The following is a 13,926-nucleotide window of genomic DNA, read 5'->3' on the forward strand; positions in this document are numbered from 1 at the left end:
ACACTAGTTATGAAAATTCCACTGGCTCTTCCATAGGCCCTCCAGTCCCAGGGCCATGGTTAGCACACACAGGGCTTTGTGTGAATCAGAAAAAGGAGGCCCCTCTGGGCAGATGCACTTTTGAAGGTGCCTCTCTGAGTGGACAAAGCAGGAAAGTGTCCCCATTTGTGTCATTAGCCAGGCACTCTCTGGTGCAGTATAATTTGCATAACTATCTATATGACTCTGAATAAGCCTCCCTTTCAAAACCTCCCCCAGGTGGTCTGGGTATTTTCCAGGGCTCTGGTACAGCCCCCTCAATTACCACCCAGCATCTGCCTTGCTCATCCTTTCCTGCCCCCCGTCCCCTGGTTGATGGCCTCTCTCTCTGAGGCCACTGGAGGACATCTTGCCTCTGCTGGTGGCCACTGTGGGGGTGCTAATGTCTGGTCCCAGGGGGGCCTCCTGATGCTCTTAGAATGGCCAAGTGTGGCCATGCCCTTGGCACCTGGTCATGCAGGCAGTGCTGCTGGGGGCTGGCATCACACAGAACCAGCTCCCATGGCCACTGCCAAGGCCATTTCTTCACAAAACCCACAAGTTCTTGGGACCAGGAGGACGAGTCACTATCCAAGGTGGCTATCATGTGGTCCTCCCTATTCCATTTCCCCACAAGTCCATGGACAAACTCTCCTGCTTTCACCATTCCTCTTTCTCAAGGGTAAACAAAATTGCCTACTAGGGGCCCCACTCATAAGTTTGTGGGACATACCTTACACTTGGGAGTGAGTGAGCTCTTCTTCCATGGGTGAATCACATCATCATTTTGCTTTTTTGAGTTTGGATCACCCTGTGTGTAAAATGAGCACAATGATGAACACTTGGGAACTTTCTAAGATTCTCCAAGACCTTCCTGGAACACAAAACTCTGGTCAGAATAATGGTAGGGCACAATAGCCTAAATTTGCACTTCCTGTTAGCTACATAGCTTAACTCCACATCTTACTTATTTCTTAACAACCCTGCCATATTATTGCTATAAGCTTATGGTCCATTCTAACCTTTTGGTTCTTTTCTGTCATATGCAGAAAAGCTGATAACTGGCATCTCCCCATTTTGCATGTATATTTATTAATATATCAGTGTGGAAATTCTGGATCAAGCTATTTCCAATGTTTTGTGAAGACCATGAAAGGTAGGGTACACCTACAGAAACGCAGAAGCACAGTCCAGAAGGGAGTTTCCACGGAACCTAAGAGAGAAACCCAGCTCCTTGGAGAGCTCCCTAGTACCCTGTCAGCAACAGCTACTGTCAGATGCAGCTGGGCAGCAGCCGGCAGCCCCCAGCCCAAGCTAATGCATCTTTTCACCTTTCACCTCCCCTCCTCCTGGCAACACAAGTTGGTTTGCTTTATTATGCCTCCTTCTCATTGGTTCTTCCACCTGAAGACACCTAATCACTGGTAAATTCAAGATGAAGCTGCTGTTCTGATTGGCTGATCTGTTGCTGGGGTAAAGACCAGCATAGTGATGCTGCTTTCCCAGATGTGGTATCCTCTGGCCCTGAACACTACCCCTCCCTGCTAATTCTGTCCCCCTTGACCTTCCTGCCATCCCCAGATAGTCCCTCCTTCCTTCTGTGGTTATGCAGTAAACAAGCAGTCAGACCAAGGGTTCCCTGGAGACCCAAAGGTTTTTTTATCTTTAGTGTTTGGCCTGCTAAAGCTAGAGTTTGTGTAATCTGTGAAGGCAAGGCAAAGTTGGGGGAAATCAGCTTTGCACAATTAAGAACACATGCAAGCACTCTGGGAGGCCGAGGCGGGTGGATCGCTCGAGGTCAGGAGTTCGAGACCAGCCTGAGCAAGAGCAAGACCCCCGTCTCTACTAAAAATAGAAAGAAATTAGCTGGACAGCTAAAATATATATAGAAAAAATTAGCCGGGCATGGTGGCGCATGCTTGTAGTCCCAGCTACTCGGGAGGCTGAGGCAGTAGGATTGCTTAAGCCCAGGAGTTTGAGGTTGCTGTGAGCTAGGCTGACACCATGACACTCACTCTAGCCCGGGCAACAGAGTGAGACTCTGTCTCAAAAAAAATAAAAATAAAAAAAAAAAAAGAAACTGGAAAAAAGGAAACAAATTCTCCCAAAGAGCCTCCAGAAAGAAACATGGCCCTGCCAATGGCTCGCTTAGCCCAGTGAGACCTGTGCCAAACTTCTGACCTATCAAACTGTAAGACAATAAATTTGTGTTGTTTTAAGCTACTGAGTTTCTGGTGGTTTGTTACAGCTTCAATAGGAAATGAATACCCCCTCCTCCTTGAAGATTCATGGTGCACTTTGGCATATTAAGGGCCCTAGAGAGCTTTTCATTTAACCCAGAAACTTAATTGAACACCAAACTCTTACTCCCCTGTAACACCTATTAACATTTTACAACATGAAGCGAAAAATACCACATCACAGCATTAACTGTTGTTAACATCTAAGTGTGATTTAGTTCCTATGTTTTCAATGTGATAGGTGAGAGAATGGGACACAGGACAGGTAAGTTTTGATGGGCCAACATGGAGGTCTAAAGAGGTGAGGCCTGGGTGGGAGAACTCATCGGAGAGTGGTGAATAGACAGGAGGTGAACATATGCTATAGAAAAACTTCAGCTGCTACACAACTTGTGTTGTTGTGCTCAAAAATTTGTGCCAAGTCCTCCTTGCCCTTCCAGTTCATCATCTTCTCTAAGAAATTGTCCCTGACCTCCTCTTCCCCAGGACTAGATTGGAAGCCTCTCCTGTATGCCTCCCTGGCCCCCTGCATTTATTTATCCCTGGCTGTGGCAACAAAGGACTGAAATCGCCTTTATTTGTTTGTTTTCTCCCACTAGCTTGAAGTTCCTAGAGAGCAAATTCACTACTCATATCTTTTGTGTCCCACCAAGGCTCAGCATATCGAAGTACTCAAGCTGATCCTTAGTCTCATCCTCTTTCCACCGTAAATGTGTATGAGCTTAATCCTGACTTTCCTCACAATTGGTGGATGCAGTTAAACCCTGTACTGTGACCTGGGCCCCGTGCTGGCCACCCAGCCACAGTCCAGCCTAACAACTCATGTTCCAAATAAGACCACAGAGCACCTTCTGTCATAACTTTTGTTTTTTTGGGTTTGTTTGTTTGTTTGTTTACTTACCTCCTTTTTTTTTTTCCTAGTGAAACAAGCAAGGGTTTTAACCTAAATGTGTTCTACATTGTATTAATACCACAGTTTATGGGGCATCTGACTAGGCTACCGGAAAGACTGAGATTAAAAGAGCAAAGGTTACATTTCCAAGATAGTTTATAGAAAGTGGTCAAAATCAAGACATTGTAGATGTGAACAGGACATGCTGGGGAAAGGAAATGAAGTGCTAGGTCAATACTGGTGTAAGGTAAGAGCTGGAGGGAGAATCCCACTTACCACATCTCTCATAAGCCAGGAGGGCTTCCTGGATGTAGAGGACTTGAAGTAAAAAGTAACCGAAATTTCCTGTGGGGAACTACCCCTTTCCCTCTCTCAGGCCCCAGGTGAAATGCATGACTTGGTCCTGAACAATCACAGTCCTGAATCCACTAACCCCATTGATTGTTTGGGAGGAAGGTATTAAGCAAGTTGACTCCTGAATCTGAATTTGAACCAGGAAGGTTAAAGTTCAGAAGCTGTTACTCAATGGAAAATGACAATAAACCAACAAGAAAAGCAGAGGTGAGAAATGGGGAGAGGCCAGTCTACATGACTCCTGGGTTAAGCTTCATCTGAAGTCTTTTATACTTAAAAGCCAGTAAATTCCCTTTTCTCAGTAGGCCAGTAGGCCAGTGGGCCAGTTTGATTTGGATTTCCATTCCTTTGCAATCAAGCATCCTGATGATGCAGAGGAAAGAAGGGCTTACATGACATGAACAAAGACAGAAAACTGGGAACTAAGAATCAGGGAGTAGTGAATACCTACTCTCAGCACCGGCCTCTGGTTACTGGCACCTCTCCCACCATCCCCATAGTCATAGAGGAGAAATCGCCTGTACTTGAGCTTGTTCAAAAGACCCTGCTCCTCTGATCACAGTTGAGCCATCACAGTTTCTTCCTCAGGAAATTGGAATTGGGACTAAGTGTCCAGTGTCAGTCAAGGCTGGTCTCCTGAAGGGGAAAAGAGGTGAAACCTTGAAAGCCGTGGCATGGTTATGAACTGTGAACTGCGCAGAAGAGAAAGCAAGGCAATATCATCACCACTTTAAAGAATAGGAAAATTGAGGGTCAGAGAGATTCTGTGGCTTGCCTAAGGTTGCACTTCAGCTTTCTCAAATTCAAGGGTGGCGCAGGAAACATCTGGGTCAGAATGGCCTCAGAACCCTGGACCGGTGTGAGACTTGGGGCAGACAGCAGAGGGTATAGATAGCCTGGCCAGTCACCCCAGAAGAGTGAGGCCAAGTGCAAGCACTCAAAGACGGCTCCCTACTCTCAAAAAATACTGGTGCTTAAAGTGTGCCTCACTCGGCTCAGAGATTCGCCTTACAGCCAGGACGCAGAAAGCACCTGTAGAGAATTCATTTTACCTAAGCCTGCAGCACCTGGGTAGCCATTGACCACCACCCACTTCTACCCCACAGAACTACAACTCCCATTGTGCACCGCGACCGCTAGAACTAATATCTGGACAAACTACAAGCCCCAGAATGCCTTGAGCGAGGGGCGCGAGTACGCAGGAGCGGAGGGGCGTAGCACGCAGGAGCGGAGGGGCGTAGCCACGTTGGCCGCGCGGGACCGTTAAATTTGAAACTTGGCGGCTAGGGATGTGAGCTTGATGTGGCTGGTGTGTAAGGGACTCGGGTGCGTTCCTTTGTTGCTTTGGTGGCTTTAAGGACAAGTTGCGGGTGAAAGCCCAGACGGTCTGCGGCTCTGAGGACCAGCCCGTGGCAGGACGAGGGTCTGAGCCAGGAATGCAGGATGGCTGCGATAAAGAAAGAAGGGGGTGCTCTGAGGTAGGTATGGGAGAAGAACTGCTGGGAGCTGGGCCTGAGAGCCCCGAGGGTGCCTGGCAGGTGACAGAGGCTCCGCTCAGTGCAGTCGAGGGAAGGACCCGCAAGGTCAAGGGAAGAGTAGGCCCCGCTGGAGCCTCCTTCCTGTATGGAGTCGGACGCTAGGGGTGGAGGTGAAGACGCAAAGGGGTGAGGGCACGTGAGAATCCTGCTGCATCCAGCTTCCTAGCAGAGGAGCCTGCGGGACCCCAGTGGTACAGAGATTTTGGAATTTGTAATGTGCTCTGTGTTTGTATCTCAGCTCAGCCATTCGTTACTTGTTCGACCTTGGACAGGTATATATGGGAAATCCTGATATTAATGCTACCTTACGAGGTTCTGGGAGAATTCAAAGTATTTGTAAAGTAGTTGCTTCCAAATAAATACTCAACGAATGGTAGGTGCTATCATTATGCTAGTAGTGTAAAGATCTAAAAAGCCCTTCTCGACATGTTAGCTGTTTTTCCTTATATAATATATATACATATACAACAGTTCTTCTAGGTTGAAATTTTGAATGTGTTTTCATTATGGTGTCCACAGTACCTAGTTAAAAGCAATGTCACTGGCTGTTTCATTCATGCAACAAGTATTTATTGACTAAGCAGTGGGTGCAGCTAGTAAATAAAAGACACAAAAATCTCAACCCTCATGAAACTTAAGTTCTGGAATGGGATGAAGGGGGGTAGTCAGATAATAAACAAGACAAACTAAAAGTTAGGTGGAGGTGGTGGTGGTCAATACTAAAGAAAAAATAAAGCAAGGGGGAATAGGGAGTGTTCCGGGTAGGCGTTGGTGCAATTTTAGATAGGTTTGAATGCAGGGCCTCACTGCAGAGACGTCATTTGGGTCTAGACTTGAAGGAACCTCAAGTGCTAGTCATGCATATATATGGGGGAAGTACAAAGGCTGGGGGTGAGTGTTGGGGGAGGAAGCTGCACCTGGTGTGTCCAAGGCCATTGTCACTGGAGCAGAATGAACTAGGAGAGTAAAAGGAGATTAAGTTAAAAGGTGAAGATACAAGCATTGTAAAGACTTGGCTTTTACTCTGATTGTAGTGGAAAGTCATTGGAAGGTTTTGAGCAGAGGAAAGACATGATCTGACTTGAGTTTAAATGGGATCACTTTGCCTGCAGTGTTGAATAGATTAAAGGCAGCAAAGGAAAGAAGCAGGGATACCAGTTAAGGGGTTATTGAAATAATCCAGGCATGAGAAAACGGTGGCTTGAGCCATGTGGAAAACAGTGGAAATGGTGAGAAGTGGTTGATTTCTAGATTTATTTTGAAGGTAGAACCAAATAGGGTTTGCTGACTAACTGAGGGATATGAGAGGGACAGCAAGGTTGGCACCAAGATTTTTGGCTTGAGCAACTGCAATAATGGAATAGACATTTATTGGAGAAGGGGGAAGATGTAAGAGGAGTAGGTCTGAGAGGAAGGAGGAGGCGGTCTCAGTTCAGTTTGGGACATGTAATTGAGAGAGTGTAATTGCTATTTTTAAGAACAAGTGAAGAAATTCAGATGAATAGAACAAACATTACTCAGTGCATAACAGTGTTATATCCTATATTAGATGGTGGGGATACAAATATAAATGGCATGGCCCTTACATTTATAGGTTTCATACAATATACAGCGGGTCCTTGAATAACGTCATTTTGTTAAAACATTGATGAGGAAAAAAAGTTGATTCCTTGCTGGGGCTGCTGTGTGTATGAAGTTTGCAGGTTTCCCTATGTCTGCATGGGTTTCCTCCTATATCCCAAAGATGTGCCCCTTGGGTTGACTGGCATATCTGAATGGTCCCTATCTGAGTGTGGGTGTGAGCATGCTCTTCGATGACCCACAGCCTTGAACTGGATTAAGTGGGTTGGAAAATGAAGGAATGAATACAAATTATTGTAAAATAAAAATTTGTAAAGTATGTAATAACCATATAAATGCATGACTATAAACAATGTGGTATGAAAACATACAGTGAGCCCACTATATTTGTTATTGTTTGTTTTTTTTTTTTTTGAGACAGAGTCTCACTCTGTTGCCCAGGCTAGAGTGAGTGCTGTGGCATCAGCCTTGCGCACAGCAACCTCAAACTCCTGGGCTCAAGTGATCCTCCTGCCTCAGCCTCCCGAGTAGCTGGGACTACAGGCATGCGCCACCATGCCCAGCTAATTTTTTCTATATATATTTTTAGCTGTCCAAATCATTTCTTTTTTTTATTTTTAGTAGAGACGGGGTCTCGCTCTTGCTCAGGCTGGTCTCGAACTCCTGAACTCAAACAATCCGCCCGCCTCGGCCTCCCATAGTGCTGGGATTACCGGGCCGGCCTATTGTTTGTTTTTGAACTTGTGGTAGGAGGTGCTCCTTAAAATTTTCACTTTGCAAACATTTATTCCTTGATTTAACCCACCCCCACTGTGAATCTGGTCATTCACTGATTCACCAAAATTGGGTAAATAATCATCTTGTTTCCATTAATCTTTCTTAAATGTATGCATAGCTCACATTTATTTCAATGTTTAATATTAGGAGTGTTTCAGGTGTTTATTTAGAAGTTTGGTGATGTTTTTATGACCAGAAATATGTTGTAAGAACTTAACCCTTGTTTTTATCAATGAGCCTATGGTAAAATTGGTTTCCTTATATGTTGTTTTGATTAACGTTGCAGTTTCTGAGAAGCTATTAGGTAAGTACTTATTACAGTTAAAAAGATGTGACTGGTTACAACTCAAATTATTAATCACTTACAGTTACTTGAGAATTTTCAGCTCTCATCTAGATTGAAGTCCCACATAACTTTCACTCTATTTTGAAGATTAGTTCTTATGTCTTTCTTTTTGTTTTAAACCCAAAATAACGTCTTAGTCAGAGGTAGGGTTCTCTCTGACCATTGCAGACCTCGGAAGTACAGCTTACATAATGGTGATTGCCTCCAAAAAGTTTTGGGGATTCTCCCAGTAGGCTTGATAGAATTGGGGGAGGGGCAATTGTGACCAGTAAACTATTTCTGTCTGCTTCTGCTCTGGGCTACCTATATACAGAAACTTTTGTTTTGTTTTGTTTTGTTTGCCCTGGTCAGAGTGCCGTGGCATCAGCCTAGCTCACGGCAACCTCAAACTCCTGGGCTCAAGCAATCCTACTGCCTCAGCCTCCCAAGTGGCTGGGACTACAGGCATGCGCCACCATACTCGGCTAATTTTTTTCTATGTATTTTTAGTTGTCCCCCTAATTTCTTTCTATTTTTTTGGTAGAGATGGGGTCTCACTCTTGCTCAGAGTGGTCTTGAACTCCTGAGCTCAAATGCTCTGCCCGCCTCGGCCTCCCAGAGTGCTAGGATTACAGGCGTGAGCCATGAGCCACCGCGCCCGGCCACAGACTTTAGTTTTGAATCATCAGTTGAAACATGGGGTGCTAGTCTGAACAACACTGCTAATTTTAAATTAAACTAGATGATGCATTCAGTGGTAGACATAGGACTGCTTACTGCCTTTTAGTCTGCTTTGCCAAATTTATAACACTATTTTTCCCTTTTCTTTCTGCCTTAAACTTTATTCTTATAGCACTGTCCACAATACCTTTGCCAAGTTCTTTCTTCCATTAAGCAATACTGCAGCCATAAACTTGGAAACCAGGTGATAGAAAGGCTCAGAAGCTTAAGAGTGTAATACTACTAATAACGTGTCAGTTTACCGTATTCAACCCAAGATCATGAATAGTTACATATCTGAAAACATTTACAATAATCCAGTGCTATAATAAGTTTATGTTGGTGTGAGATTTACTTTTGTTTCCCTCTTCACAGTGAAGCCATGTCCCTGGAGGGAGACGAATGGGAGCTGAGTAAAGAAAATGTGCAACCTTTAAGGCAAGGGCGGATTATGTCCACCCTTCAAGGAGCATTGGCACAGCAAGAATCTGCCTGTAACAATACTCTTCAGCAGCAAAAACGGTAGGTAGAATGGTTGGGACTCAACTTGTCATCATTCATCTGCAACCCTGGTAGATGATGTAAGGAATACTCCTCAAATATTGGTGGTCTGAGAATCTGTTCCCCACTTCCTTTCTCATCACACCACAGCTTTCTGAAGATGTCCTCCAGTATGATTAAGAACAAGGGTTATAGGATTTAATTTCATTGTGGAGCAGCCAAATTCTTTTATCAATAGAAATACATTTTATACAGGGGGCAAGGATAAACATAGTTAAGCAAGTATTACATTGCAGTGTTCCCCGAAAGTATTATGTCATTCTGGACCCCTAAACAGACTTAACTCTTTGATAATAATCAATTAGATAGATTGCCTCCTTGGATTCAGAGTACTGAGGGAGGAGAGTGAATCTACTATCTTTTTTGTGTATTCAATTATTTTTTATTTTTTATTTTTTTTTGAGAATTTGATTTGTAGGGTTTTTTTTGTTGTTGTTTTTTTTTTTGAGACAGAGTCTCGCTCTGTTGCCCAGGCTAGAGTGAGTGCCGTGGCATCAGCCTAGCTCACAGCAACCTCAAACTCCTGGGCTCAAGCAATCCTCCTGCCTCAGCCTCCTGAGTAGCTGGGACTATAGGCATGTGCCACCATGCCTGGCTAATTTTTCTATATATATTTTTAGCTGTCCATATAATTTCTTTCTATTTTTAGTAGAGACGGGGGTCTTGCTCTTGCTGAGGCTGATCTCGAACTCCTGAGCTCAAACAATCCACCCGCCTCGGCCTCCCAGAGTGCTAGGATTACAGGTGTGAGCCACTGCAGCAGCTCCTGTCTCCATTTTTAAGGAGATTTTTCCTTTCCTCATTGAATTGCTTTGAGACCCTTTTCAAAAATCGTTTGACCACACAGATATGGGTAATTTCTGGACTCTATTCTGTTCCACTGATCTAATTTGTCTATCCTTTCACCAGTAACACATTGTCTTAATTAGTTTTATATAGTAAGTCAGGCAGGGTTAGTTCTCCAGCTTTTGTTCTTTTTCAAAATTGCTTTGACTATTCTTGGTCCTTTGCTTTTCCAAACAAATTTTGAAATCATCTTGTCAATTTCTAGAAAAGAGCGTGGTGGGATTTGGGTTAAATTGCATTGAATCTATACATCACTTTGGAGGGTTGCTGATTTTTATCAGTAGTGTCTTGGATTTTATTTTTTCACCATTTCTGAAGATAATCTTATCTCATACTTAAATTGTATTAGCTTCATAATTATGGTCCCTTCTTCTAATGCTTCCTATCCTTATAAAGGATTAATCTTTTTGCAGTCTTTACTTGTCATATTCAAGATGCCTTCCAGTTAAAGAACCAATAATGGGCCAGGCGCGGTGGCTCACGCCTGTAATCCTAGCACTCTGGGAGGCCGAGGCAGGTGGATTGCTCGAGGTCAGGAGTTGGAGACCAGCCTGAGCGAGACCCCGTCTCTACTAAAAATAGAAATATATTATCTGGACAACTAAAAATATATATAGAAAAAAATTAGCCGGGCATGGTGGTGCATGCCTGTAGTCCCAGCTACTCGGGAGGCTGAGGCAGTAGGATCGCTTAAGCCCAGGAGTTTGAGGTTGCTGTGAGCTAGGCTGACGCCACGGCACTCACTTAGCCCAGGCAACAAAGTGAGACTCTGTCTCAAAAAAAAAAGAACCAATAATGGCTTGAGCAGGTGCAATCCAAAGTCTTTACATTTACAGCATGTCCGTTTTTTTACCTCTACAGATGTCTCCGTTTATTCTCAGTACTGACTTTATGTTATGGCTTAGGGTCTACTCAATTTCCTATGGATAAACTCTCCCACTTCACAACTTTATTTAATAGTAGTTTCCCTGTCTCTTGGAAAAACTCTTTTTCTTTAAAATCTCATGGTTCCTTTAGAGTTCCCCCTGCTGAGGCCACTTCTATGATACCTCCTTTTGACTTCTTAAAGCCTTTACCATCCATTCTTGGCAATTTTAATACACTATACTGCTTTGTATGCTTAGTTCATTTTTCATTTGTGTACTTTTTCTTATTAGAGTATAAATTCTCTTGTGTTGGAGACTATTTTATTATTTTTTTATAACAAACATAACCACTTAGGCCAGGCGCGGTGGCTCACGCCTGTAATCCTAGCTGTGGGAGGCCGAGGCGGGTGGATCGCTCGAGGTCAGGAGTTCGAGACCAGCCTGAGCAAGAGTGAGACCCCGTCTCTACTAAAAATAGAAAGAAATTATCTGGCCAACTAAAAATATATATACAAAAAAAATTAGCCGGGCATGGTGGCTCATGCCTGTAGTCCCAGCTACTCGGGAGGCTGAGGCAGTAGGATCGCTTAAGCCCAGGAGTCTGAGGTTGCTGTGAGCTAGGCTGATGCCACGGCACTCACTCTAGCCCGGGCAACAAAGTGAGACTCTGTCTCAAAAAAAAAAAACAAACATAACCACTTGGAGGCTGGGTGAGGTGAGTCATGCCTGTAATTCTACTACTCTGGGAGGCCAAGGCAGGAGGCTCACTTGAGACTAGGAATTCCATCCTAGCCCTGAGCAAGACTGAGACCCCATCTCTGCTAAAAATAGAAAAATTAGCCAGGCGTGGTGGTCCACACCTGTGATCCCAGCTACTCAGAAGGCAGAAGCAGGAGGATCCCCTGAGCCCAGGAATTGGAGCTTGCAGTGAGCTATGATGACACCACAGCTCTCTAGCCTGGGCAACAGAACGAGACCCTGTCTCAAAAAACAAAACAAAACATAACCACTTGGCCAGGCGCTGTGGCTCATGCCTGTAGTCCCAGCACTTGGGCAGGCTGAGATGGTAGGATCACTTGAGGCCAGGAGTTTGGGACCAGCCTGGGCAACATAGTGAGATCCTATCTCTGAAAAGAAAAAAAAATTAGCCAGGCATGGTGGCTCTTGAGTAGACGCTGACGCAGGAGGATCGCTTGAGCCCAGGAGTTCAAGGCTGCCATGAGCTATGATCCTGCCACTGCATTCCAACTTGGGTGACATAGCAAGACCTTGTCTCTAAAAAAAAAAATTTAAATTTAATTAAAAATTAAAAAAAAAACACAAAAAACACACTTAGGCCGGGCACGGTGGCTCATACCTGTAATCCTAGCACTCTGGGAGGCCGAGGCAGAAGGATCGCTCAAGGTCAGGAGTTCGAGACCAGCCTGAGCCAAGAGCGAGACCCCTGTCTCTACTAAAAATAGAAAGAAATTAGCTGGACAACTAAAAATATATATAAAAAAAAATTAGCCAGGCATGGTGGCACATGCCTGTAGTCCCAGCTACTCGGGAGGCTGAGGCAGTAGGATCGCTTAAGCCCCAGAGTTTGAGGTTGCTGTGAGCTAGGCTGCCGCCACGGCACTCTAGCCCGGGCAACAGAGCAAGACTCTGTCTCCAAAAAAAAAAAAAAAAATTAAAAAAAATACAAAACACACTTAAATAGTTTTTGATAATTAATCATTTATCCAAATTGTGATTTATTTCCTAATATTTCCCCTGTATTCTAAATGGTCAGTCTTAATCTTAGCCCTCTGCCTTTCCTAGCTCATAGTCATATTTTATACTTTCTTTGAGGTACTCTCCAAATTATATATGATATTATTTTTCTCAGACTAATATTACATGCAAAATTTTTCTTTAATATTCTTATTGTTTATGTATGTGTGATTTGTTCAATACTATCTTATACACATAAAATAAATTATTTATTGAGGACTTACTATGTCTAAACACTTTACATTTAAGACTGATCAGCCTAATAAGTACTATTATTATCCCCATTTTACAGATGTGAAAACTAAAAACAGAGTTTAAGTAGCTTGTCCAATATCACTGAACTAGTAATTGGTGGCACTGAATTTGAATCTAGTGAATCTTTTTTTTTTTTTTTGAGACAGAGTCTCACTCTGTTGCCTGGGCTAGAGTGCCATGGCGTCAGCCTAGCTCACAGCAACCTCAAACTCCTGGGCTCAAGCAATCCTCCTGCCTCAGCCTCCCGAGTAGCTGGGACTACAGGCATGCGCCACCATGCCTGGCTTTTTTTTTTCTGTATATATTTTAAGTTGGCCAGATAATTTCTTTCTATTTTTAGTAGAGGCGGAGTCTCACTCTTGCTCAGGCTGGTCTCGAACTCCTGAGCTCAAATGATCCACCCACCTCAGCTTCCCAGAGTGCTAGGATTACAGGCGTGAGCCACTGCGCCCGGCCTCTAGTGAATCTTATTCCAGAATTTTTAACTGCTGTGTAATACTGCTTTTCTGTATGTTGTCTTGAAAACTGTTTCTCTGATTTCTGCATATTTTGTCCCTCGTTTTATGTTATTAGGCTGAATCCTAATTATCTCTATTCTCTTTCTTTTTAACAAATCCCATAAACTCTAGTGAGGTTATCTAGATCAATATTAAATACCTAAGAAATGAATAAAAATGGAAGTGATACTTTTCATTGGCTGTTGTCACTATTGCATAATGCTAACATTCTCTGTTTAAATTTCAGGGCATTTGAATCTGAAATTCGATTTTATACTGGAAATGACCCTCTGGATGTTTGGGATAGGTAGGTCTTTTTATTTAACAAGGGCAACTGAAACATTAACAGATGGATTCTTATGGCCATGTTTCTCAAATGTATTGGTTCTCAGAGTAGAAAGTGGTGTCATGGGGGCACAGAGATCCAGAATAGTCACAGCATGTCTTCCTGAGGTGTTTAAGATTGAAAAAATTTCAAGTTTGTGGCATGCAACTTTGAGCTACACCCTTCTATCCCATCCCCAATTTTCCCAGAAGCATGTGTTATAGATACTTTGGAAAAGTTTCAGGGATACAGGCTTAGGGAAGGTCATTGAGGACCTCTAAAGAAACATATTTATAATATATTACATATTTTTGCTTAAAGAAATTCAAAATGAGACTTAGAACAAGAACAAAAGTACATGTTCAACTTAAAATAT

General features: G+C 43.5%; 1 protein-coding gene across 1 annotated transcript in view; it reads left to right on the forward strand.

Annotated features, from left to right (window-relative positions):
* The first annotated feature begins 4,735 nt into the window (after window positions 1-4,735).
* Window positions 4,736-13,926, forward strand: part of BUB1B (BUB1 mitotic checkpoint serine/threonine kinase B) — a 53,118-nt gene continuing 43,927 nt past the window's right edge. The window contains exons 1-3 of the mRNA XM_045531706.1: window positions 4,736-4,982; window positions 8,821-8,967; window positions 13,473-13,532. Coding sequence (XP_045387662.1) covers window positions 4,948-4,982; window positions 8,821-8,967; window positions 13,473-13,532 — 242 coding nt within the window. The 5' untranslated portion in view covers window positions 4,736-4,947. The remainder of the gene's footprint in view (window positions 4,983-8,820; window positions 8,968-13,472; window positions 13,533-13,926) is intronic.

Source organism: Lemur catta, chromosome 1 (assembly GCF_020740605.2).
Source record: "Lemur catta isolate mLemCat1 chromosome 1, mLemCat1.pri, whole genome shotgun sequence".
NCBI classification, from domain to species: domain Eukaryota; kingdom Metazoa; phylum Chordata; class Mammalia; order Primates; family Lemuridae; genus Lemur; species Lemur catta.